At 54.1% G+C, this 26,161-nt stretch overlaps 1 protein-coding gene across 14 annotated transcripts in view; it reads left to right on the top strand.

Annotated features, from left to right (window-relative positions):
- CABIN1 (calcineurin binding protein 1) overlaps positions 1 to 26,161 on the top strand; it is a 169,395-nt gene that overhangs the window by 118,367 nt on the left and 24,867 nt on the right. For all 14 annotated transcript variants that reach the window (XM_030914771.1, XM_030914765.1, XM_030914762.1 and 11 more), the window contains exon 29: positions 4,192 to 4,305. In XM_030914771.1, the coding sequence (XP_030770631.1) occupies positions 4,192 to 4,305 (114 nt within the window). The remainder of the gene's footprint in view (positions 1 to 4,191; positions 4,306 to 26,161) is intronic.

Raw genomic sequence — 26,161 nt, 5'->3', positions numbered from 1 at the left:
TGCCCTACTTCTCTTCAGGACCTTACAGCCCTCCATCTGCCCTCTGTCAGAGCAGGGTCTATATGCATAAGCCTCAGGGCCCATGCAGCCAAGGGAAATGTGCCGTTATCTGGTAAGTGGCTCCATGGGCCTCCTCCCATTCTCAGAGGTGCCTGTGAGCCAGCAGTGTGACAGGTTGCATGAGGCCATGATGGCTGGCTCAGTGTTCAGCACACAGCACATGCCCAGGCAGATTTGTAAAGTGACTTGCCCATCCATAGTAGATAGGTCGGGGGTCAGGGGAAGAGCCCAGACATCAGACTCCTTGTAGCCTGGACCAGATTCCAGGGATGGCTCTGCCACTTCGTGGCTCTGGGACCTTGGGCAAGCTCTTGAATTTCTCTGAGCCTCTATTTCCTCATTGGTAAACTGGCAATTCTGTGAGGTGAGGGGTTATGGCACTGTGCGCAGCCCAGGAGGCATCATGTTGTTTTATGTCACCACACCACACCACAAAGCTGTAGGTGCACCGTGCAAGTCAGATCCCCTTCCCCCTTGCAGAGGTTCAGCAAGGGCCCAACACAGTCTCTGCCCCCTCCTCCACCCCACCAGCCTGGCACCCATGATTCCCCAGACAGGTCTCAGCCCTCGCTGTCAGTACCTATCTGGGGCCTCAGGCATGAATCAGCTAAGGGCCCCCATAAGCTATTTGGACACTTTGTGCCTTAGCATCGATCAGCTCTCTTTCTCTGGTGGGCCCGGGAGACAGCTGGAGAAACACACTCTCCACCAGTACACAGTAGCCAGGTCTGCGGGAAGCTAATTTATAATCGAGGTTGGGTTTGACAGGCTAGTGCTTTCTGCACCCTTTGCCCCAGAAACCTTTCCCACTGCCTTCTCCCTTTCTGCTCCTTTCTGGGGGACAGACTGGCTTGGTGCAGGTGGAGTGGTGGAAAACAAACCAGAGAGGAATGTCCATTCCCATCCCATGGCCACAGGTCCTGCAACAAGGCAGCTGGGCAGGGAAGCAAAGTCTATGTGACTCTCTCCATCCTGGCCTCAGTGCTTTCTCTTGTATCCCCAGCCATAAGGAAATCTTTGTTGAGGCTTTACTTTCTTGGTATTCTTAGGAAAATGATGGCTACTGGAGATGCTTCTTCAAGCCAGGCTCTCAAATCTCTTCCCGCTGGCCTCAGGTGCTGCTACTTAAAGAGGTCTTCTGGACATTTTTCCAAGTTCATGAGGAGCCCCAGAAGCAGCTTTGGGGTCATGACTCTTGGGTAACTTTTCTCAGGCCAGGCCTGTGCCCTGGGTCATGGAGCTGGAGGAGTGGTTTGCCACACCATTGAGGCCAGGGCCATAGAGGAGAGGAAGGGTATGCATAGGCTCAGTCCCCTAGGCGGCCTGTCTCTGCTCTGGGCTCTGCAGCCCCTGGTCTTAGTGCTTACTCCCTGCCTCATAGTCCCCTGGCTCCCCACTGGCCTTATGGGCAGCCACATCTGATCCCCTCCACCTCCTTGGCTAGGCCCTGACTGTCCCCAGTGTCTGGGCACTTGCTTCAGTGAGTCCCTTATCCCCATAACAGCCTTGTGCAAACCACAGCCCAGGTATCACCTTCTCCCAGAGCCTCCCTGACCTTTTCAGACTGGGTGAAAGGTAGGTCTCCTTTGCAGCCTACCTCCATGGTCAGGTGTGCTCAACAGTGGTATTAGAAGTGTAGGTGACAGACCAGCCACGGTGGCTCATGTCTGTAATTCCAACACTTTGGGAGGCCAAGGCGGGCAGATCACTTGACGTTAGGAGTTCGAGACCAGCCTGGGCAACATGGTGAAACCCCATCTCTACTAAAAATACAAAAATTAGCCAGGCATAGTGGCAGGCACCTGTAGTCCCAGCTACTCAGGAGGTTGAAGCAGGAGAATCACTTGAATGACTTGGAGGTTTCAATGAGCTGAGAGCATACCACTACACTCCACCCTGGGTTATTGAGTGAGATTCTGTCTCAAAAAAAAAAAGTACAGTGTCCCACATCACCTTCTTGAGTCTACCTATGACTGATTAGACCAGGATGGACACCTGCCTGGGCTGAACCTCTCAGACTTTGGGAAAGACTTTGAACCAAGTTTGTCACAGTGAGTCATGGCTGAGCACTGATGTAGGTTGTGAGCCCCTTTCTTGGGCTTCCTGAGACCCACCTGCGTCTTCCTCTTGGAGCCCTGCTCTACTTACTAGTCTTTGAGCTTATCTTTCATTTTATTCCTTTTAATGAAGCATACCTGAACCCCCACCCCTTCTCCCTACCCTGTACTCAGTTTGTCTGCAGCTGACCCTCCCTCCTTGGACCTGCTGTGGAGCAGGGGCATGTGGCCTGGGATAGGGTGGGGTGGGGTGCAGAGGTGGGAGGTATTATGTGAGAACTTGGAACCAGCCTCAAGAGGCTTTCAAATGAGTGGCCCGGGAAGCGGGCTTTCCAAAGCATGGCTGCCAGGCATTACTGGGGACTTTTTTTTTTTTTGAGGTGGAGTCTCACTTCTGTCACCAGGCTGGAGTGCAGTGGCGTAATCTCGGCTCACTGCAACCTCCGCCTCCCAAATTCAAGTGATTCTCCTGCCTCACCCTCTTGAGTAGCTGGGATTACAGGCGTGTGCTACCACACCAGGCTAATTCTTTTATTTTTAGTAGAGATGGGGTTTCTCCGTGTTGGTCAGGCTGGTCTCGAACTCCCAACCTCAGGTGATCCACTTGCCTCAGCTTCTCAAAGTGCTGGGATTACACGCATGAGCCACCGTGCCCAGCTGCTGGAGACACTTGAAAGTAAACTACAAGTTGTTCCTCCTAGGGTGCTGGAGCTCAGAAGTTGAAGGTCAGGACTGGGTATTTTACTGTTTTCTGTGAGTGTGAGCAAAGTGGCCTCTGTTCTCAATTGGGAGCCTGCCTCCAGGGTCTGAGGACCCTCTCGCTGCCCAGGTTGTTCCCTCCTCTGCCTGTTTCTCCTTCCCCTCAGGGAGGGGCAGGCAGGGGGTCCCTCAGCAGATGGGAAGCTCACAGTGAATGGAGCTTCCTACATAAAGCCCTGGGCCCTGCCCAGTGCTGGGGAGGAGCCCTCAGTCCCTGCAGCAGCCTGGTGGGGGCAGAAGGGTAGCCCTTTGTGCAGAGACTGGAGCAAAGGCTTGCAGGCAGGCTAGCATGAGCCCCACAGCCAGCCAGTCAGGGAGCTGGATTTGCACTTTTGCCTCATGATGATTGGGGGAACAATTCAATATGCTGAGCCTGGCCAGCAGTGGGCAGAATGGGACCAGGTGGGATAAGCTTGCAGACCAAGAAGTGAGAGGGCTTTCGGAGCAGCTGGAGTGCAAGGTGATGAAGGCCTGCGCCCAGTGCTGGGAAAGGTGAGCAAGGGACCTGAGCAGGAGGGGAGGACAGATTGGCCGGGACAGTGGGTACTGTGGAAAGGGTAGAGGGTCTGGCATTGTGCAGTCCCAGGTGCCAAGCCCAGCTCTGCCCATTGCCAGCCCTTTCCCTGTAGGACAGCATGGTCCTGAGGTGGAGTAAGATGGCCAGTGCAAGGTGCTTGGCTGCTGTGGTGAAGACCAGAGAGGGAGGAGTGGCTGGCTAGGCAGCTGGTGGGAAGGCTTGCTCTATGGGCCAGTAAGAAGGCCCCAGAGAAGGCTGAGGCAGCCAGGTCTGCGCCCACCCTCTTACCCTACACCATTCTCCCCTGGGCCTGGATTCCACCAAGAGGCTCTTTGCCCAGAGATCACTGACCTAAGCACTGTGGCCAGAGACTGGCCCTCCGAGCCTAAGGCAGCTGTACCACTGGCCATGAATAAGGAATGCCTTTCCTGACAAATAAGTCAAAGCTGCTATTTGGACTTGTGGAGGGCCCCTGACAGAGGCGGGTACTGGCTCCATGTGGCAGGTTTATAGGGTTGGTCAGGCCAGGGGTCTCTGTCAGTCCCCATCTTGGGCAGTCAAGGACTACACTCCCAAACCAGTGGTGCTGAGCAAGAGATCAGTTCTGAAAATGCATCCCACAGCCTGAAGATCAAAGCCCACGGCCAGAACCGCCTGGAGCTGTGGAATCAATGTATGCAGGAACTGCTGCTCATCGTGGTTTGCTGTGCAGCCAGGAAGGAGGGGACCGCCTGCCTTCCCTGTGGGCGCCCTGAGCAGCCCACACACTCACTTCCAACCTACTTCTTGTTTCCCCAGAACCTCCAGTGGGCCCGCGACGTGTTGCTAGGCAGCAGTATCCCGTGGCAACAACTGCAGCACATGCCGGCACAGGGGCTCTTCTGCGAGAGGAACAAGACCAATTTCTTCAACGTGAGTACTTTGCCTTGTTGATTTCCAAGACTGTTTGTTGCCACTGCTTTTCACTGAAGGCGCATGAATTGACCCCCTAGGTGGGTGTTCCCAGGGCCTCAGGTTTGTGGCATCCTCAGAGGGCAGGCAGGGTGGTGCAGTCGAGAGTGAGCCAGACTCCGGTGTAGGGCTATGATTGCTGAGCGACTTCTGGCAAATCACTGCCACCTCCTGTGGGGAGAGGCATGGATGAACTTGGTATGTTCTCCAAAGCCCCAGGTATTCTGGGGCCACACAGGCAGTGATGAGAGGGGTACAGGCCCAGGTTCCTCCTCCTGCTGGAGCAGCTCCTCCTATGGTCTCAAGCACGCAGGAGATTCTGACTGCTTAAAAAACAAGTGTGGGCCGGGCGCGGTGGCTCACGCCTGTAGTCCCAGCACTTTGGGAGGCCGAGGCAGGTGAATCACAAGGTCAGGAGTTTGAGACCAGCCTGGCCAACATGGCGAAACCCCATCTCTACTAAATATACATAAATTAGCTGGGCGTGGTGGCGGGCACCTGTAATCTCAGCTACTTGGGAAGCCAAGGCAGGAGAATTGCTTGAGCCCAGGATGCAGAGGTTGCGGTGAGCCCAGATCATGCCATTGCACTCCAGCCTGGGGGACCAGAGCAAGACTCTGTCTCAAACAAACAAACAAACAAAAAACAAGTGGGGCCTGGGTGCAGTGGCTCACACCTGTAATCCCAGCACTTTGGGAGGCCGAGGCAGGCAGATCACCTGAGGTCAGGAGTTTGAGGCTAGCCTGGCCAACATGGTGAAACCCTGTCTCTACTAAAATACAAAAATTAGCTGGGCGTGGTGGCAGGCACCTGTAATCCCAGCTACTCAGGAGGCTGAGGCAGAAGAAGTGCTTGAACCCGGGAGGCAGAGGTTGCAGTGAGCCGAGATGGCGCTCCAGCCTGGGCGACAGAGCCAGACTCCCTCTCAAAAAAAAAAAAAGTGTGACCAATATTGGGCTTTCAGCCCACTTAAGCCCTGATATTCCGTGTGAGGTAGAGACTTACTCCTTGAGCAGGGCAGGGCCAATCACCTGAGCCTGCCTGCCTCTCGTCCCAAAGACCTACATTTGCTCCTCTTGACACCCCACCTGGATCTACCCTCCCCCATTTCCTCTGCCCTGCATGGAGACAGCTGGCCTCTCATTCCCCTCTACCTCCAAGTCCTTACCTATCCACCACCCCTCCCAGCATGGCCAGCTCCCAGCTGAGTGACTTTGGCAGGTCATTCATCCCCTCTGAGCTTTGGTTTCTTCTATATTTTCCTTGATTCCCTGTTACTCATGGAGAAACTGAAGGGCAGAGTTGGCCTGAACAGGAGCTGAGGAGAGCAGGTTTCAGGTCTGGGGGTGTGTAACAGGCCAATTCTCAGGGTGCGTGGGCAGGCAGGTCCCCACTGAGAGCCAGCCAGCTGGTGGGAGTGTCTGGGCCCATGGCTCCTCTCCCAGGATGTGGTCTTCTGGGGTCAGAGTAGGAGCTTCAGATCCTGAAAGCCCTGCATCTGCCCACCCTCTCTGTTTTGATATTTTATAGACAAGTAGGAGGTGTTATTGGTAATCAATCTAGATGATACCAAGGGATTTGCTGCAAAAGAGAGGTGCCCTCTCACCTGCATGCCCAGGCAACAGTTACTTCCCCACAACAGAAACCGTTTGTTGTCCCATGTGTGTGCTCTTCTAGAGGGCATCTGCCCATTTACAAGCTAGTGCACATAGATGTGCACAAAAGGCAAAAGTGCACACACTTTTCTTCCCCTTGTATTTTCTCACTAAACAATATTCTTTTTGATAGCCACTCATTCTTTTTGATAGCTACTGCATAGTATTCCCAACATCGGGATGTCCCACAGTTTACCTACCCATCCCCTTTTTTTTTGGAGATAAGAGTCTTGCTCTGTCACCCAGGCTTGAGTGCAGTGGCGTAATCTTGGGTCACTGCAACCTCCGACTCCTGGGTTTAAGCAATTCTCCTGCTTCAGCCTCACAAGTAACTGGGACTACAGGTCCGCACCACCACGCCCAGCTAATTTTTGTATTTTTTTTTAGTAGAGGTGGGGTTTCACCATGTTGACCAGGCTGGTCTTGAAGTCCTGGCCTCAAGTGATCTGCCCTCCTCGGCCTCCCAAAGTGCTGGGATTACAGGTGTAAGCTACTGTGCCCGGCCCCCCATTCCTTACTGATGGACACTTAGATTAGTTCCAGTCTTTTTTACTACAAACAATACATCACACACATACACACACACACACACAAAGGCTCAGTGCTTCACCCATGAAGCACTTCCTTGACTGTGACATTACGCTAATTTTAACTTCTATCCAAAAGTTGGTGTCCTTCATGTTCATTTTCTAGTGGATTATTGGTCCTTTTCCTATTGATTAATAAGAACTCTTTATATATCAATGAAATAAGCCGTTTGTCAGTGTTTTGAAAATCTGTTTTTCTGCAGTTGATAGACTAGAGTTAGAGCTAGACAAGTTGCTTAATTTCCCTGTCCTGGGTTCCTCACCTTGAAAGTGGGCTTCTATTACCTGCCTTGAAGAGTAACTGTAGGAATCAAGTTAGATAATGGGGTAATATTTCTGACACAGGATCTGGCACATGGTAGGTACTTAAGAAAATAGTTTCCCTCCCTCCCTCTCTTCCTCTCTCCTTTTGGTGCTTTGCCCTTAAAGCCTATGCAGTGATATTGGAAGGAAGGACCCAACCTCCATGTCTTCCTCTTAGGATAGGACCTCAGCCTTTCTAATGATAAAGCTAGGGAAGCTGGCCTGCCAGATGGCTGCTCCCCAGAGCACATCCAAGTTGGCAGCCACATGCTACAGGCCCCTTTCCCATTGGGCTCACTCCCTGCACCTTCTCCTTAGTTTCTGGGACCTTCCAAAATGAGTCTTACAGAAAAGCAGTCTGAGGCTGTGTGCCTGTGGGAGGGAAGGCTGGTACAGCCCCATGTAGGCCTGGCACATAGGCAATGCCATCCCTACAGCTGGAAGCCCCTGAAGATCAGGGCCACCCCAGTCCAGACTGGGTGTTTTGGTGGTTTTGCCTCTTCCAGGACAGTTGTTCGTTCCTCCATGCTTCCCAGTGACCTACTGCTTTTACCACCCTTTGGGGCCTCTGTCCTCCTCTGCTTTCTTACCTCTTCTCTTTAGAGATAGGTTTGGGCTACTTGTGCTCCTTGAGCTATGCCTAGTGTCCAGCATGTCAAGAAATGCTGGGCAGTTCCTGAACGCTTTCAGCACATAAGTTTATCTGGCATATTCCCAAGTCTGGGGAAACTGCATACTAACGTGTTTATGAAGGAGCATTTAGGGCAGCCTTGGCTGACTCTGCTGGATTGGGGCTGTGTCTCTGGTAGATGGCCTATAGGTTGGGATGAGCAGACTGGCTCACCTCCCTTCTAGCCTGCACTGGAGTTTACTGTTTAGTCCAGCAGAAGGCAAAGGCGGCAGGTGGGTGCTGGCCCTTGAGAGGCAGTAGAGGGAGGTTGAGGCTGGGGACATCAGCACCCTAATCCCTATCCCTCTCAACCCACTGTCCTGGGCCATCCACACTACCTAGCCTTTGTGTTGCTCAGCCTGTCATCCTTAGAGCTTGGGTGGGGGGCACTTCTGTTATTTTTTAATGATAAGTTTTGAAAATTATGAGAGTTGTAGTTTAGGAAAAACTCAAACCCCTTTTCCTTCGTTCTCACACCAACACAACAGTCAACACAGACAGAAGACTTCTGTGACCAAGTCGGGGGCAGATTTTTTCCCACCAACAAATAAGCAATCAATTCTGTAGCAGACACCAGCTGGGTGTCCTCTAATTGAATTAAATTCCAACATTATCTTTTTTTTTTTAAGAGATAGCACTGTGCTCTGTCACCTAGGCCCTTGGGGGCCCTACCTCAGCCTGCCAGATAGCTGGGACTACAGACATGCACCACCATGCCCAGCCAATTTTTTAATTTTTTGTAGAGACGGAGTCTTACTATATTGCCCAGGCTCAATTTCAACACCTGGAGATGGTATCAGATCCCACAGGTTGAGGGCTCAGTCCTCAGAACATCCCCCGCTTCAGACACTAGTCACAAGTCTGGGCCTCCGAAATGTCTAACTAACTGGCTTCAGGTTGATGTTCCTACAACCCACTCTTTGGGTTTGATTAATTTGCTGACGTGGCTTACAGAACTCAGAGAAACACATTTCCCAGTATATTATAAGGGATGTTACAGGAGGATACGGGGAAGGCTGTATCCTCCTGTAATTGTTTCTCTCCAGGCATGCCACCCACCAGGAGCTTCCGTGTATTTAGTTATCTGGAAGCTCAGGAACCTGTCCTCTTTGGCCTTTTATGGAGACTTCATGGGCATGATTGAAACATGGACAACTATATCAAAATGTTATTGGACAAAAAGATTATTATCTAAACCCAACAAGACCTCTTCAGATTCTTCTTGCCCTCTCTGCAGCATTCCTTCCTCCAGGATGTGGGGTAGGACTCTTATCTGGAATGAAGGTCTTAAGACCCACAATCAAATTAGAGTCCTGTCTTGGGGCAAGCGGAAAGAAGGGCAGGAGAAGGTCAGAAAAAGAGAGATCCTGTTTACAGTAACGGGCTATGAGAGTTAGGAGCCAGGAACTGTGGATGAACAAACATATATATATCTGTCATATAGATCATAATATCACAGTCATATAGGACCACATTTTCACTGCCAACAGTTCAGACACATAAGAGTCCACATACCTTTGTTTGCCCATCCCCAGGCACTGTGCCCTTTTCAGAGGTGCTTCTGTGATCAGCCAAGCTGTTATCTTTTTCTGGGTCTGTGTGTACAAAAACGGATTTGTCACGCGGCTTTTTAAAAAGTGCATGTAATCCCAGCACTTCGGGAGGCCGAGACGAGCGGATCACGAGGTCAGGAGATTGCGACCATCCTGGCTAACACAGTGAAACCCCGTCTCTACTAAAAAAATACAAAAAACTAGCCGGGCGAGGTGGCGGACACCTGTAGTCCCAGCTACTTGGGAGGCTGAGGCAGGAGAATGGTGTAAACCCAGGAGGCGGAGCTTGCAGTGAGCTGAGATCTGGCCACTGCACTCCAGCCTGGGCAACAGAGCGAGACTCTGTCTCAAAAAAAAAAAAAAAGTGCATGTGTGGCTGGGCGCAGTGGCTCACGCCTGTAATCCCAACACTTTGGAAGGCAGAGGCGGGTGGATCATCCGAGGTCAGGAGTTCGAGACCAGCCTGGCGAAACCCCATCTCTACTAAAAATACAAAAATTAGCCGGGCATGGTGGCACATGCCTGTAGTCCCAGCTAGTCAGGAGGCTGAGGCAGGAGAATGGCTTCAGCCCGGGAGGTAGAGGTTATAGTTAGCTGAGATTGCACCACTGCAGTCCAGCCTGGGTGACAGAGTGAGACTCCGTCTCAAAAAAAAAAAAAAAAAAAAAAAAAAAAGAATGTGTGCGTGTGTGCTTTTTAGCAACTTTGCTTTTTCCATGACACCAAGTCTTGGAGAAGTTTCCATGTGAGAAGGTCAGGTTGTTTTGCTCTCTGCAACTGCTGCCCTGTCTCCTTGGGTGGACACATGTATGGGCCCAGTGTTTGCTCTCACAGTCTCCTGGTTTGTGCATCTTTGTGCTGTTGCTGTGTTCCTCTCTAAGTCCCCTGACCTGGCCCAGAGGAGGTGCCCACATGAATATTTGTGGATTAATTTCATTCATCCCTTTCCCCTCAGCAGTTGGTCTCCAAGCTCATTCTCCTGGATCAGCCAGTGCTGGATGTTGTAGGAGACAGGGAGAGCCTTGGCCCTGGCCACATGATGCTCAAAGCTGATGGTAGAGCACTGCCTGCTTGTCTCCATGCGGGGCCTTCATAAGATGCTGCAGGGCATGTGGGAGGGACAGGGAGCTGGGCTCTCCCATGCGGGGTGGGGTGCTGCTCAGCCAGAAAGGGGACAGGAGAGGAAGGGTAGGATTAGAGGCACCCTCAGGGGAACTCCTTAGGCTGGGCTGCTGACAGAACCTTCCTGGGGAGTTTAAGGGGCCAGAGAAAGGGATGGGTGCTAAGGATCAAGTGAGTGGGATCTTGGGTTCCTATATCAGCTTTGCTGACAGGAACTCCTTGCAAATGGGGCCCGCCCCATGGCTGGCTGGCGGGCCCTCACAGCAGCACAGATGGACATGTAGCAGGGCTCAGCACTGTGGTTGAACATGAGGAGTGAACATGGTGTGTCTTGGGTCCCACTGTTCTACACACTGTCTTTCCCTGGGCAGAGGAGACCAGGAAAGCAGGCACCAAGCTAGGTGGTAGGTGCTGCTGGAGTGGCTACCCACATCATGGAGGCTGAGGGTTTGTGTCTGGGTGCCCAGAAGCTTCTGGGGCTTCCCCCGCAGGCATGCACACCTCTGGTCAGGCAAGCCTGCATGGGCCAGAGCCAGGCTGCTTTGTCCAGGGTGAACTTCTCTCCCTATCTTGTAGTTGATTCAGAAACGTTCCCATAGTAACCAAGCCAGAGACGGTTCTCCTTCCTTCCCCAAAAATGTTTGCTTATTTTAGCAGGCAGGGTTTTTTTCTTGTTTCAACCCAGTTTCCAGCCTCTGAAAGAAGCAAAGGGAGCTCAGGGCCAGGCTGGCACTACCTCCTGCTTCTGAGGCTGTGTGGGGCAGGCAGCAGTGGTGGCCTGAGTGTGAGTGGAAGGGAAGTGCCGGCCTACTGTGGCCGCCCTGAGTGTGATGTCTCCCCTAAACCTGCTCCTGCCACTGCTCAGGTGAGCAGCCCCCCAGGCCTCAAGATCACTGAGAAGAGCATGGATTTTGGGCACAGGCAGGCACAGCTCCCGGCCACTCCACCCCTTACTCAGACTGGGTTACCTGTAGGCAGAGTGGTCCTGACAGGTGGATGAGAGCTATCATCACACACTTGGCATGCCACACAACTCACCCTTAGGTCTGGAGATGGGCCTGCATGGAGGCCTTGGGGCTTATCTGTGGATCCTAGAGGCCAGTGCTAGGATGTGACTGAAGCAGGGAGCAGGAGGAGCTCCAACTCACATTTGGCTGGGGCCTCCATAAACTCAAGGCCCTGCCCTGGCTTGAATGGAACAGCCTGAGATGTGGATGGTGGCTTTAGCAGTCACACCCACCACATAGGCCTCTTTCTGTGAGGCTTGGCCAGTTGTTGGTGCCTGTGGATGCTGGTCAGACTTCCTCTTCTTGGTCACTGCTGCATAGCACTCCACTGTCTGGTTGTCCTGGTGGTCTACCTCCCATCTTCCCAGCAGATAGGTGGCTTTTGGTTTTCCACTATTAGAAAAAGAATGCTGCTTTCTCTGATCTCCTTTCTCACTTGTGCCAGGGTCTCCAGGACAAATGCCTAGAAGTTGGAGGCTAGGACACAGGTCCCCACAGCCAAGCGCTTCCATACCTTGCCAGATGTTTTTTCAGAGCCAGGCCAGATGCCGTTCCACCAGCCATTGCCCCACCCCCTCCCAGGACTCAGAACCGCAGATGACTTTCATTTTGGCCAATCTGTGGGGTGTGCCAAAAAACCCCGGGTGGTTTCAGTGTGTGTCTCCCAGGTGACTGGGGAGGCTGAGCCTCTTCCCACGCCGGTGGCCAGTCCCCTTTGTCTGCCCAGGGTCTGCCGTGTTCTCTCCTACTTGGTGGCCACCACAGGTGGTTCTGTTTGTCCTGACTGTATTGCTTAAACTGATGGGAGGTACAGTCATCATGAGCTGTCTTTGTTTCTTGAAAACATTTATGCCCTGTGCTGTCCCAGCCCTGGAGCCTGAGTGCTCACTGAAGGCCTTGATGTGGTCTGGTAGGGAGGAAGGGCCCCCCTGCCCCAGCTGGTTGGGCATCAGGAATTGAGTGTTGGTCCCCACCCAATTTCTGGTACCCTACACCTGCCAGAGTTGGGGGGAAGGAGAGAAGGTCTCCAAAGCCCCCGGTACTGTCCTTCTCAGCAAGAATCAGTCATGCCCATTGTACTTTAACTTGCCACCAGTTGGTTGTGTAACCTTGGAGGAACCCCCTCCCTGCACTCAGTGACCAGATGTGAGGTATATGTTAGGGGTGGGTACAGTGGACCCACCTTCCAGACCAGGTCTCAGCCAGTGCCTCTCTCCTCAGAGAGAGCCAGTAGTCCAGAAGTAGGCTGTTGGAGCCCAGCAGACCTGGGCACCCCAAGGCAGGGACCTCATCTAGGACAGCATTGCCATTGCCCTCCCAAAACCTCTCCTAGCTCAGCAGGTAGGGAGTGCCTAGTGACTGAATTTCTCTCATCCTCAAGAATTCTCTAGGGTTAATGATTGGGAATTAGCAGCCCCAGAGCAAGGGGAACAGATATATCTTGACTCAGTCACCCAGGAACCCAGCTGTGGTCAGGCCCCAGGGTCTGTGCCTGAGACATCTGCCTCCTGTTGCAGGGCCAGATCTGACGTCACCTCTCTGACCAGCCCCAGCCTGACTTGCCCCTTCTCTCTCTCCATCCCTCTGACTTGTAAGAGGTACCTTGCCTGGTGGCCCTGTGGTCAGCCCCTGTCCCCAGACGCCAGCCCCAGGTTCAGAGCCTGTTGTAGGCAGACATCAGTGAAGATCAAGACACAACCTAGGGAAGAAGTGTTGGTCTCCACTCAATTCCTGGTGCCCCACACCACTCTAGGCTGCCAGCAGATCTGAGTTGCCTCCCAGTGGGTAAACAAGCCCCAGGACTGTGCACACAGGGTGTTCCTGCCTACCCTTTCTCATCAGGGCCAGGGAACATGGGGATAGGAAGAGCTGGTTTGTAATAGCCTCACTCCTTCTCCCAAGTCAGCCCCATATCACCTCCCCTCTCAGGACCAGTTGTGACCAGTTTTCATGCCGCCGCTGCTTGTCCCTTTGCTCACACTTCAAGGAGCATAATACCTCCTGTGTGCCAGGCCCTGGGCCAGCTGTGTGGTCAAAAAGGGCTCAGGTCCACAGGCTAGTCTGCAAACCTGGATTAGTAGTCCCCTTTCAAAGAGGTGCTAGGAAGTAAAAGTAATTTGGCCATGGTCCCATCACCAGTCTGTGCTGGAGGAGGGATGTGTACTTCACTGTGTGTAGTGTGGAAGCCCGTGCGTTGTGGCTGGCAGCCTCAAGTCAGGGGCCCCCTGGTTCCTACACTGGGATTGGCCCAGCTGCCCCAGACAGGAGTGTTAACTGAATGGCCCATTGGCTGGATGGGGAGGATGGAATTAGGTAGCAGTGGGCAGGGGGATGTGGGCATCTAGCCCTACCATAGGAGGTGAGGCTGGGATTCCAGACTGAGGGGGGACCAGTGCTAGGCTGTGGCATCAACACGGATTCCCTTGGGTTGCGGGACTACAATGTCTGCTAGCCTGAGCCCCCAGGCCTTTTTGGTGTAGCTCCAACTGGCTGGCTAGCTGGGTTGTACCACTTTTCCTTGGTAGCCTCCAGGCCTGTCCCGTGGTGGGGCTCTTGAGACTGAGAGCAGTGATAATGGAGGCTGCTACCCTGCCTGCGGCGCCACAGCAGCTGGGCCTGGCTGTGCCTCGCCTTGTTGGGGGCCTGGCAGAGAGTAGTGGCCCACAGTAGCAGTGGCAGGACCAGCACTTACTGGTGGCTTGATCGGGGTGTGTCTTCTTAGGTGACAGAGCATGTCCGTGAGGCTTAGGTACTATTATCATCCTCATTGTACAGATGGGGAAATTGTTACCAATAGGCTCTGCAGGCTGGGAAAACCAAAAGCTCTTTTCTACCCTCTGCCCCCTGGGCCATCAGAGGCCTGGCTCTTCCCCTTGGACAGCAGTGTTCATGGCTGTTTTCAGGCCTGGGCCAGCTGTGTGGTCAAAAAGGGCTCAGGTCAGCGCCACTCCCCAACTGGCCTGGCTGCTCTGGGTGCTGGGAGAGAATGCTGCCAAAGGGGTGCTTGTCAAGTGCTTGTCTTCTGTAGCAGCAATTGCCAGTATTCCTGACACAGTGTGTCAGGGCCTCATGAGAGCCTGGTGCTATTGTGTCCTTTGAACAAGGTGCAGAAGCCTAGGGAATGGCCCAAGATCACAGGCTAGCAGGCAGCCAGGCTGCCATTCAAGGTCTGTCCAAATCCAAGGCCTGCACTCTTAGCCACTATGTCGTTGGAAATTCAGAGGCCACATGTAAGCTTCTGTTCCAGCAGTGATGTCTGCTGTGGACATGTGATGGGGAGGGACAGCAAGAGTGTCAGACTACGTCCTTGCTCCTTCTTGCCTCTCCAGGAGGTGGAGTCTCTTGTCCCTCCCTTGCTTTCATCATCAGAGAGCAGGGCCGAGACCTGGTGGTGAAGCACTCTGCCCAGCCCTTGGTCACCTGATGGCGCATGTCATCTTCCACTAAGCCATTAGAGAGGCCTACTCTTGAGGGGTGCCCAGGTCCCTGGGGGAGATGATGAGGTAAACAGAGCACATGATCCAGCAGCCATGGAACCCAGAGCGCACAGTGTCTTTTGGGAAGGCCTGTGGTAGATGGGAAGATCACGGGTACAGGGGCAGCTGGGCTGTACTGGCCCCAATTTGTAGAAACCACAAGTAAATCTCCACACTTTGACTTCCCTCTTTGGGACCTCACCTGGCATTCTGTTGCCCCTCCTGCCAACCTCTCCCTCAAGGCCATCCTAGGCCTGTTCAGACTGTTGGTGGGGGCCATTTCCAGTCAGGGCTTTCCTGCCAGGTGTTGCTGTGCTCAATGTGGCTGCACAGTCCGGCCTTCCCCAAGCTCATCTCCAGCCCTGCCCAGGCTGGTGCTGGATCCTCCCTGAGCCCCTATGAGTCACTTTTGCACATGTGCTTTTGGAGACAGGCCTGAATAAGTCCCTGCTCCTCCTGGAGCACAGGCCCCATCACCTGAAAGTGAGCAGACACTGTGAAAATGACAGGAGAGTGATCTTAGAGGACATGCCTGTGGAGGACAGAGCAGGGCTAGACTTCTGAGCAGAGGATGCAGCAGGAGGCACAGTGTGGGGCACAGACGGTGCCGCATGTACATCAGGGAGGGGCTCGCAGAATTGCATGCTGTATGCAGGGCTGGGTGGCCGGCTGGCCGCCACTGGACCGTTTTCCTGGGCCAGGTGCAGACTGTGGACTTTCTCACAAAGGAAAGGGGGCTGAGTGGAGGAGCGTCTTCCAGGTGTTGCACTGGCTGCCTTGAATGCACCGGAGGGGCTGAGCTGGGGCAGAGGCAGCGGGAGCACTGTCAACCCACCATTCCTCAGGGCTCCAAAGTGCTGTGTGTGGCGCTTCTACATACAATGGCTTGTTGAATTCTCATAATTCAGGAGATGTAGGTAGTGCCATTGTCCCTGCCTCGCAAATTAAGAAACCGAGACAGGCACACAGCAAGTTCGCACCTGAGCCAGGCTTTAGGTGTTCTGAGCCAAGACCCAGACTGCCTATGGACTGATAGGATGAGGGGAAGGGGAGTACAAGAGGGCCGAGGAGGTGGGCTTGGGGGACCCAGCGCTCAGTCCTGACACTCTGATGCTCAGATCCATCGTCCCGTGTGTCTCTGCCTGGTGTGCCAGGCATGTGGCCCTGGGTCTGCATGCATGCGTATGTCTGTCCTCCAATGGACAGGGCACTAGGATGCCTCTGAGGGCAAGCAGTGTCCTCAGTGGAGGATGCAACACAGTAGAGATGCCACTCAAGGCCGTGCTAGGATGGAAGGGTGCTGCTTATTATCCCACTCTTTCCCCAAGGGCAGTCTCACCTCCTAATGTGCCAATGTCATCTGGTTTTCAGAAGAAATTGGGATTGATTGTGGTTTTTCCTGGGGTATCCCCACGATACCAAGTCACCAGTGGCAGTAGACATCCCACCCTGGCTGGTGAGGAAATGGGCTGGGCTTCTGCCTTCTGGCCTTGCCCTTGGCTGTGACTTAGGCAGGTCATCTGGCCTCCCTGAGTATCTCCTCTGTCTCTGAGATTAACTGAGGTGTGCAGCAACCCTTAGGACTGTCAGGGGATCAAAGGAAACCCAGTCACGTAACAGTGGGAATCATAGAACAGAAAAGAAAGAAAAAAGTTTAAATTGAGGAAATATGAGCTACTTGGCTGTAGTAGGAATTGCTGCACTAGCACTATTTTTAGCATTGCTGAGATGATCTATGGGCCAGTTGCACAAGCAGAGTAAACAAAAGAAACACTTCAAGTTCTCCAGGGAAAAAAGGTCCTGTTTTTAAGAGTCTTAAAAGAGTTAGCAAACTTGTGTGGATTCTAAGCTTATCCTCAAGCTCTCCTTCCTTCCCATGTTCTGGGCTCTGCAAGCTTTGTGGAACTTCACAGCTTCCGGCTTGCACAGCCCCCATGTTCAGCCTGGAGCAGGTGTTAAAGGCTGCCCTGTCTGGGGAGGGGCGAGCCTGAGAGGTAGCAGGTGGAGAGGGGGTGCTTCCTGCCTGAGAAGCTACAGTGTGTCCTCACCAGTAGGAGGGGTCAGTAGGAGGAAGTACACACAAAGGAGTGGCGGGGACAAGGCCACAGATGGCCTAGGCCCCTGCCCTGTCGGGACCACAGCAAAAACCAGGCTGCCTGCATTCACAGAATTAAATAAATAAATTAAATAAATAAATAAATAAATAAATAAATAAATAAATAAAATGTAAGCAGCCTTTAGACCATCATCCCTGGTATAAATTATTTTCTGGCTATCCGGAGACAGTTTTCATCTCCAGATGTGGATTCAAAATTGTGGCAAAGCCAGGATGCTTGGGCAGAGGAAGATGTTCTTCTTAAGCCCTTACATTCATGATCCCGTGGAATCCCCATGACCATCCTGCTAGGAGGTACAGAAATCTCTGCAGGCAGCGCACTCATGACTTGCCTAAGGTCATATAGCCAGTAAGTGGCAGAGCCCAGACTGGGAACCCATGTCCTGTGGGGCATCCTCCATGCCGGAGTTTCTGCCCAGCCTCTCAGAAGCAGCTGCTATTTTTTTCCCTAGTGGGATGCCAGTGTTTGTATATACATCCACCACCTCAGCCCACAGCCCCCTCTGCCCCCAGCTGCCCTGGGTATTCAGTCAGGAGCTCGCTGTTTAACATTCCTGAATAGAGGAGTATTTTTCAGCATGAACTTCATTTCCCACTGCAAGTTATTTTTCAGAGGTTTGTTCTTGGAATGTATCCCAGCAGCATCTCCCTCCCTCCTTCCCTCCCTCCCTCCCTCTCTCTCTCCCTGCCTCCCTCCCTCCTTGCCTCCCTGCCTCCCTCCTTCCCTGCCTCCCTCCCTCCCTGTCTGCCTCCCTCCCTCCCTGCCTCCTTCTCTCCCTGCCTCTCTCCCTGCCTCTCTGCCTCCCTCCCTCCCTCCCTCCCTGCCTCCCTCCCTCCCTCCCTCCCTGCCTCCCTCCCTCCCTCCCTCCCTGCCTCCCTCCCTCCCTCCCTCCCTGCCTCTCTGCCTCCCTCCTTCCCTCCCTCCCTCCCTTCCTTCTCTCCACCTCTCTTTCTCTCCTTTTTTTTTTTTTTTTTCTTTTGCACCCAGGCTGAAGTGCAGTGGCTTGCAACATCAGAGCTCACTAAAGTCTCGACCCCCCCATGCTCAAGTGATCCTCCTGCCCTAGCCTCCCAAGTAGCTGGGGCTACAGACGTGCCTCACCACACCCAGCGCACATCTTTTTTTAAGGGACAGGTCTCATTATGTTGCCCAGGATGGTGTCAAACTCCTGGGCTCAAGCAGTACTTCTGCCTTAGCCTCCCAAAGTGCTGGGATTACAGGCATGAGCCAGTGTGCCTGGCCTGAGCCGCATCTGTCTCAGACTTGTGTGTGGCAGTCTCAGCTCGAGCAGAGCTTCCTGCTTTACATGCTTTGTCCTCCTAGGACACTGCTCTGGGCCCAGGTGTGCTGTCTGTCGGGGGAGGTACACTTCCAAACGGAGGTGTGGGACCTTCAGCAAGGCTTTGGAAAGTGGACTGAGCAGGTGGCCCAGTCACACTCAGGAAAGCCTGGGCAAAGGCAGAGTCTGGGTGTGAGCAGGCAGGAAGAGGCTGAGGGAGGGCTGTGGCCACAAGAGGCTGCAGGACCTGGCAGGGGCAGGGACCACAAGCACCCCATCTTGGGGCCAAAAGGAAGAGGGGGTTGCTGTTAGAAGTTTCCCTCTTGAGAGAAGACTTGGCAGTGCCACCACTACACTGTCCTCTTAGCCCACAGAGCAGTGGGTGCTCACTCCACATGGGTACTGCCCATGGAAGTCCAAGCAAGGGGCCCAGGTGGTACCTCCCATGGCCCAGAGATGGACACTGTTGGAGTCATTCCAGTAGAAGGTGTGCCCTTATGGCAGGGCCACCGGCTTATGGTTCATTCTCATGGCAGCCAAGAGCCTGGGGCTACCCCAAACTCTCTAAGGGCCCTCCCTGGCTGAGCCCCAGGGTAAAAGGGCACAAGCAGTCCTGAGGACTCCCATCCTTTGCTGTGTATGTCATTGGGGTTGCCCTGTGTGGCAGGAGCCTCAGTAGGTGTGGCTGGGACTTGTAGACAGCAGGAGGGGCTCTGAAGACCATAGCACCTGGTCTAAGTCCAGCATAATCCTCTGATCTTCCCTGTGTGCCTGCTGCAGGAGTGGACACTGCTCTGTCCTCAGAGTTTAGTCCTGCTGTGACTTCCTGGTCTTGGCCCCTTTTACCTTAGTTTCTCCATCTCCAAAGGTGGGCCAGTTGGATGAGGTCAGTGGTTTTCCAGTCCTTTTTCCAAAAGAAGCCTTTCTGTCATGCCCAAATGGAAAACAGATGAAAGGGCAGCTGTTCCAGCAGAGGCAGGAAGGGCCAGGCCCCACCCGCTCAGGCTGCACCCCCCTGCAGCCTAGGCTCCTGAGCAGGAGGGTTGTGAGCCCAGTGGAGGATGTGGGCTCTCCTCTGCCCTGCCACCAGCAGCCATCCTAGAGAAGTCAACCCTTAGCTCAGTGGCCAGGCGTCCTTTCTGGGGTGGCTTCAGTCTGAAAATTTGTTCTTTCCCCTTCTCTTCCCTCTTTCCTCCCTCTGCCTTCCCCCAACCCCACACACAACTTTTTTCCTATTTGGAAAGTTTGACCAAGTTGCTTCTGAGAGAGCTGCATTGGGATTGAAATCCAAAAGCAGAGCTTGGTGCCTGGTTACCATGATGACAGGCTGCAGCTGACAGGTGCTCCTGGGGACCAGGAGGAGCAGACCAAGGACTCCCTCACACACGGGCCTCTGTGACAGGTGTCCTGTACCCACCTGTGAGCCCGAGGAGGATCACCTTAGCCAGCCTCAAGCTCCACTCCCAACCTGAGTGGCTTTCAGCAAGCTGGTCAGTGTTTGCAAGACTCAGCTTCTTTATCTGCAAAGTGGGGTTGACCAGACCCACCTCTTAAGAGTTATGGGGAGGGTCACGTGAGAGCACTCTGGGAAAGCATGTTACTACCATGGGCCCCCAGGGCCTGTTCGGCACACAACACTGCCATTGTGTCCAGAGGACTTGTGATAAGGAAAAGGACTGTGGATAAAGGCACACAGGCTACAGATAGGGCTCACTGAGGTCAGTGGGGGAGAAGGTGAGATGAATCAGGGCCAATTGAGAAGGCCACATGAAGGAATCGCAGGAATTTGATTGATTCAAAATACAAGTTTTGAAATGCTGATCTCTAAATATGAATAAGTAGTCTAGAATTAAGTTAGGTCAGAGCAGGTAGAGCCTCATGGCTCTTCCCTGTGGACTCCACCCCATCAGTGGGCACAGACTCTATAGAGTTCTCCAAACTCCCTTGCTGCATAGGGATATTGAGTCATTTGTTTAGACTGCTCAGAGCCTGCTATTGGGAACCCCAGGCTGGAGAGAGCACACAGCAGGAACTGGCCACCATAGGTCCATAGGTCCAGCTCTGAGCTTTATCTCCAGGGAGGAACCTACCTGACTATATTTAGAGGAGGGGTGGAGGAGCCTTGGACTCCTGTCTATGCCTCAGCTTAGGCCCAGACTCCACACAGCCCAGCCAGGCAGGCACATGAGGCCTGAGCCTGATGGGGAAGGAACCTGGCCCTGCCTCAGGGGTGTGGGGCACTGAAAGAGGCTGTATTGTGGAGGCCTTTGACATGGAAAGCTGGCTCCCAAGGGCTACATATGAGGAGCTCCTCTCCTGGGAGACAGGGGATACCTGTGCTTTGGGAAATAGTGGTAAGAGGGAGGGCTCCAACTGGCTGGGAGCCCACCACCCTTAGCTTTACTTTTTGTGAGGCTGGTTATGAGCACCACTTCCAGCTCTTAGCAGGTGCCCTGAATGTACTACTGTTTGAGTCTCAGGGCGCTGGAGGTACACGAAAGAGGTGGCTGCCAGTCCTTAGCAAGTGTGCTTGGGAGCTCTCCTGGAGGCCCGACCTTGCAGTTGGCCAGATTGTCAGACAGACTCAGGAGAAGGCATTCCAGGAGGGAAAACCAAGAGAGTCAGTTTGCAGCGTGAGGGTCCCTCATGGGGTGGAGGGAGGCAGCAGTGGGGAGGGCAGACTAGGCCAGTCCTGAAGGGCTGCCTGCCACCACCATCAGCAGGCCGGCTCTGCCTTAGGCAGTGAAACCACCTCGGGGTGTGGAGGCCCAAGTGCTGTGGCTGCTGGAGGGACCTCTGAGAGCAATGGACTGCATCGCTTAGAGTGCAGGCCTAGGACAGGGACAGGGGGCTAGAGAGACCAAGAGTGCTGAGGTGGGATTGAGAAGACCCCACACCCTGATGTCTGAGAGAGTATGTTTTGGCCACAGATAATCAGAGGCACGTCTGGCTCTGCTGGTGGAAGAATGCTGGGTTTGGAGTTAGATCTAAGCTAAATTCTGCTATTCTCCAGTGGGAGCATCTTGTCAGTGTGGGAGCTGGTCCGAACCAGTGACCCTATTCCTGACAGATGGACCCCTGTCCCATTCCCTCACATAAGGGTGGGAGGCCTTGATGCCATAATAGAGAGGTACTATGCTTGGGTCAAGTCTTTCTGGTCACATCTCAAATCTGTTCCTCTGGTTTGGGGGTGGCTCTGTAGATTTGAGACTGAGCCCTGCTCTGTAGGACAAGCCTGGGCAAGTTTGTTCCCTTTCTGAGGCAACACAGGGGATTGAAGGATTTCTCCTTAGAGCTGTCATGAGGCAGTAAGAGGTAGTGGGATGTGAGCCTGCTTGGGAACCTGAACGCCCTTGGAGGTACCAGCTCTGCCTAGGACCTCACCTCTGGCTTGTGGTCAGGCCAACCCATGCCACCAGAGTGCCTGTTCCCACTACCTGTTCAGCTTGGCCCCCTGCCTGCACAAAGATCCTGTGCAGGCCATCCAAGGAGGACACCTGGCACAGACCATGGCCACTGCCACCATTCATGGCCTGAAACCACAGTTTGGTCCCAGGGAATGCTCCCTGCCCCGATTGCTTCCCCATGACCTTCCCTACCTTGCCGCCTAGGCAGAGGAGCCAGATCCCCACAAGCCCACAAAGGCCATTTTTTAGGGACCAGGGGTCAGCAGATGGATCGACTGCCCTACTTTTCTCCATATGAATGTCAGCTGTGGCTTTTCTAAGATCCGGGCTCCCCTCCTGAGATGAAACAGAAGCAGCTCAGCAGTCTTCCAAAGAGTGGGCTATTCTAGAAGCCTGGGCAGCAAGGTGGGGGTGGGGCTCAGAGGGGCCCAGTGTAAGCATCCTATTGCCTCAGGGAGGCTCTTGATTCCATCAGATCACACTTCAGGCCTTAGCTTACACCAAGAGGCCTTGGATCCTCCTGGCCAATCTTCTTTGCCCAACCTGTTCCCCAGGTCCCCTGCAACCCCTCCCTCTCCACAGAGACCCTTACCCAGATATGGTACCCACTGCCACATGCACCCCCTTTGCATGCACTGCCTACCCACCCCTTGCCCTCCTCATTCTCCTGTCTGTCCTAGGCCCCTGCCATCCTTGCCATCCTTCAGTGGCCCATCCTTCCTCCACTCAGTCCCCAGGCTGTGGCTGGGTCACTGCCCATCCACAAGAGCCCTGGCATTGGTGACTGAGATCCCAGTTCTGCCTCCTGGTGATGGGGGACTGTGGGGAAAGCCATCTTGGGGCATCTTTTCCCCTTCAGTAGGGCACTGGTAGCAACAACAGCCCTGTGCACACCAGGTGCCGCAAGTGCCGTCCCTGTGGATGTGCACGTGATCCAGGCACAGGTGTCCACTGAGATGGAGGCAGCCCCAGACTGAGGGACAGGGATCCTTGAGTCGATCCCTGCTGTGGCTGATCTAGGAAGGTCATTTCTTTCTTCCTCATCTCTGCATCCTCACTCGTGGCTCACACAGAGCAGTTGGACTCAGTGACATCTAAAGTTCAGCACAGGCTGGACAATTTCTGAGTAGCAGAAGCTCTAGCCTGTAAGAATCAAGTGGGGCTGTGGGCATCTGGTTTTTGGGGGTCTGTGAGTCTAGGGAGGAGAAAAGCACTTCACTCTGTCTCGGCTGTTGGGAAAAGGAGAGGAAACTGGCTGACTTGGAACTGTAAGACTCAGCAGTCTCCGCTGTCACACAATTTTTCTAGGTAGAAAAATTGCCAGACACATGTCACACAGAGCCAGTGTCCCACAGCAGGGAGGCAGGTAAGCAGCAGCAAGGCCTTGTGCCTCCAAACCAACTGGAAGCTTCAAAGCTCCCAGACTGAGAACTGGGACTGTTAACGCTGAGGAACATTCTTGCCACAGCAAGAAAGGAGCCAGGGCCAGGCACGGTGGCTCATGCCTGTAATCCCAGCACTTTGGGAGGCTGAGGCAGATGGATCATTTGAGATTAGGAGTTTGAGACCAGCCTGGCTAACATGGTGAGACCCCATCTCTACTAAAAATACAAAAATTAGCTGGACGTGGTGGCGTGTGCCTGTAATCCCAGCTACTTGGGCGACTGAGGCAGGAGAATTGCTCGAACCCAGGAGACAGAGGTTGCAGTTAGCCAAGATCGCACCACCACACTCCAGCCTGGGCAACAGAGCGGAGAAAAAATAGGAGCCAGGAGAAATCTACAGGTCTGTACCCACTCAGGCCTTGGAAGGGATGGCTATAGGGTGCCACTGGGGCTGTGAGGTCCCCTTGGCAGCTCAACCGATAGCACCTTTGGCAGCAGCCTAACTCTGGGATCTGGGCCTTGGATTTGCAGGACCAGAAGCCCACTACCACTGGGGTGGGGGTGTGAAGGTGCTTACCTGGATCAGCCACGTGAGCCAAAGACCAAGCATATATTTCCAAGGAGGGTGTGACCACTTAAGCAGGCTCCTGCTGGCCTATGGGTGAGCATGGCTGGGGTGGCCTGGTCTTCTGGGCTCCTTAGGTTGGCAGAGAGTTGCAACTTCATAGACCTTCAAGGGTGGTCCTGAGGTGGGTAAGCAGTTCTCTCTCTGGGGCAGTGGTCAGAGGCTTGTGTCCTAGACATCCAGGTGCTTTGTGGGTAATTAGGACCCACAGGGTTTTCCTGCATAGGGTGCTGACAGTACCAGTAAGCACAGCTCTTTGAGCCCAAACAATCCTCAAGGATCAGGGCAGGCGGTCTCCACAGCCTCTGACTGTCATAGCACTATCACATGATGCTCCGGGGACCTCTTGGTATGCATACAAGCACTTCCTGGGGGGTTGGGGGGGGGGCAGGGTAAGGCTCAGCTTGGTGAGGAACCTCCATGCTCAGGGCCTGAGTGTTTTTACCTGACAGACATGGCAGTATCCATCTGATGGGGCTTTGGAGAGGGCTGGCACAGATAAAGGCACAGAGTGCAGAGCATTGTGTGGTGCTGGGAGTGGGACCAAGGAGGCTGGAACCCACAGGGCCTTGGAGCCCAGCTGGAACAACATTCTCCCAGGGAAGTCTCCTCAGAGGCTTTACTCGGCAGAGGCTTAGCACAAAAGCCCTGAGCTCCCCTCTTCCACCACAGGACTCCCTCCTGCTGTGATAGCCAGGCACTGGGACCCCAAGCTGCCCAGCCCACTCTGAGCCTCCGTGTATTCATCTGTGCTGGTAGGTGGAGTGGTGCCTGCGTATCCCTTCTGTTGCGATGTGTCTGAGAGGGCACCTCTCCACCCTACTCTGTGTGGGAAGGCATGCGTGCTGGGGAGAGCTAGGTGCTGCCCATGATGGACCTGGAGGCCTCTGGGATGCAGGGGACTAGTTTCCAGAGAGCCACACACTCAACACAGACAACACACAGTTTCTTCCTGGCCTGGGTGTGATGAGCAGATGTTCTCAGCTTCCTTTGGTCCAACTTGATCTTACAGGAAGTAGATAAGGTATGAAGTAAGGTCATGAGCTGTGCAAGGTGTGAGTGTCACTTTGGTCCTCATGTCTGCTCCAGCCCTGTGGACAACTGGGAAGAGTGGCCCAACTAGTTCTGGAGCCAGTCGGGCCTTGGGGACAGGTTCCAGCCATAGTGGCCTTATTGCTGTGTGACTGCACCAGGGTCCAGCCTTTCTGAACCTGTCCCTATGTGTGTCTGTCAAATGACTACATGAATGTAGATGGCAAGGGGCTGTGGTGGCTTGAGCAACATGCAGATTTAGAACTCCTTGCTTAAGACCCTGACCATGGTGAAGAGCCCCTTGTCCTTGCACAGCCTGTGCTCATTGTGACTCCCCTGCAAGTGAATGATCTCTGGGCACCCCAGCCTGCTTCTTCTATGTCCCCAGCAGCAAGTCCAGTGCCTGGCAGGGAGCAGGATCCCTCCAGGGGATGCTGAGGCACTGCCTCTTGAGTTCCCCCTGGAGGGAGGGAAGGAGGGCAGAGAGTGTGACATTAGCCAGGCTGAAGGGGCAGGTTGGACCTGGGGCAGATTTGGACTAGGGGTACCTGGAAGGTGCACAGAGTAAGCCTTGGAATGCTGGCTCCAGGAGCCAGCCCAGGGGTAGGCCAGGTGGAAACCAGCCAGCTCAGAGAGGAGATGTCACTAGGACAGGTGTCGCCAGGATAGGGGCCCAGTGGGTCTGAGGGCCCTCGGTGTCTGTGGGGAGAGGAACGGCGCTATGTGGTAAGAGAAGCTCATGGGGGCAAAGGGTTGTGGGTGGGTAAGCCAGGGCTTGGGACAGCATCTCTCTCATCTAGCCCCTGCAGCCTGGCCCATCCCTGCCTTTCCTCGGCCGCCCCTCAGCTGGAGCGGGAGGAGCAGCCGGGAGTTGGTAAACTGTCCCAGTGCAGCCTGCCTTCATGGGAAAGCAGGAAGATGCTGTGTGCACACTGGAGCTGTGAGTGCCGGGGGCATGGCCGCACGCTGTGGGTGAGGCCCTCCCCTTCTGAGCCTGTTCCTCGTCTGTAGCAGGGTACAGTACCGGTTTCCAGGCAGGAGAGCAACCCTCCCTGAGCTCTGGAAAGGTGCTCATGTCCTGGGGATGGGGTACTGTTGCTGTTCTTGGATTCCAGAAGCTGAGGGAAGGGGTGTCCTGAGAGCTGCCTGGCTTCCGCCCAGCCCTACCACTCCCAACCATACCCCTCAAACCCAGCGCTTTCTCTTTGGGCCTCAGAGCCTAGCTGGAAAATGAGGCCCCTTCCAGCTATAAAGCCCACTCGCCATGGCATCTCTTTTTTGCCATCCGCCCTGAGGACGTTACTCCAGCGGTCTTCAGTGCAGCTCCCCTGCCCAACTGTAACAGCAAGGACAGCTCGGCTGTGGCCAGTCGTTTCCCCCACACACCTACACCTCTGCCTGCCACAGGGCACGACTGGCACAACTCCAGGGGGCGCCATTCACATAGGAACCGCCTTCAGAGGGGGGATAACCCTCACACAAAAGTTGGCCACTGCCATCCCGGCCTGCCGCACTCCTGGCCACCCGTACACCATGCTCTCTGGGGCCCCACAGCTTCCTGCAATGAGGGCTGCACCCATTTTGCCCGGCAGTGGTCCA

The sequence above is a fragment of the Rhinopithecus roxellana genome, chromosome 13, assembly GCF_007565055.1.
Source record: "Rhinopithecus roxellana isolate Shanxi Qingling chromosome 13, ASM756505v1, whole genome shotgun sequence".
In the NCBI taxonomy this organism is placed as follows: domain Eukaryota; kingdom Metazoa; phylum Chordata; class Mammalia; order Primates; family Cercopithecidae; genus Rhinopithecus; species Rhinopithecus roxellana.
This window is presented reverse-complemented; position numbering and strand designations above follow the sequence as displayed.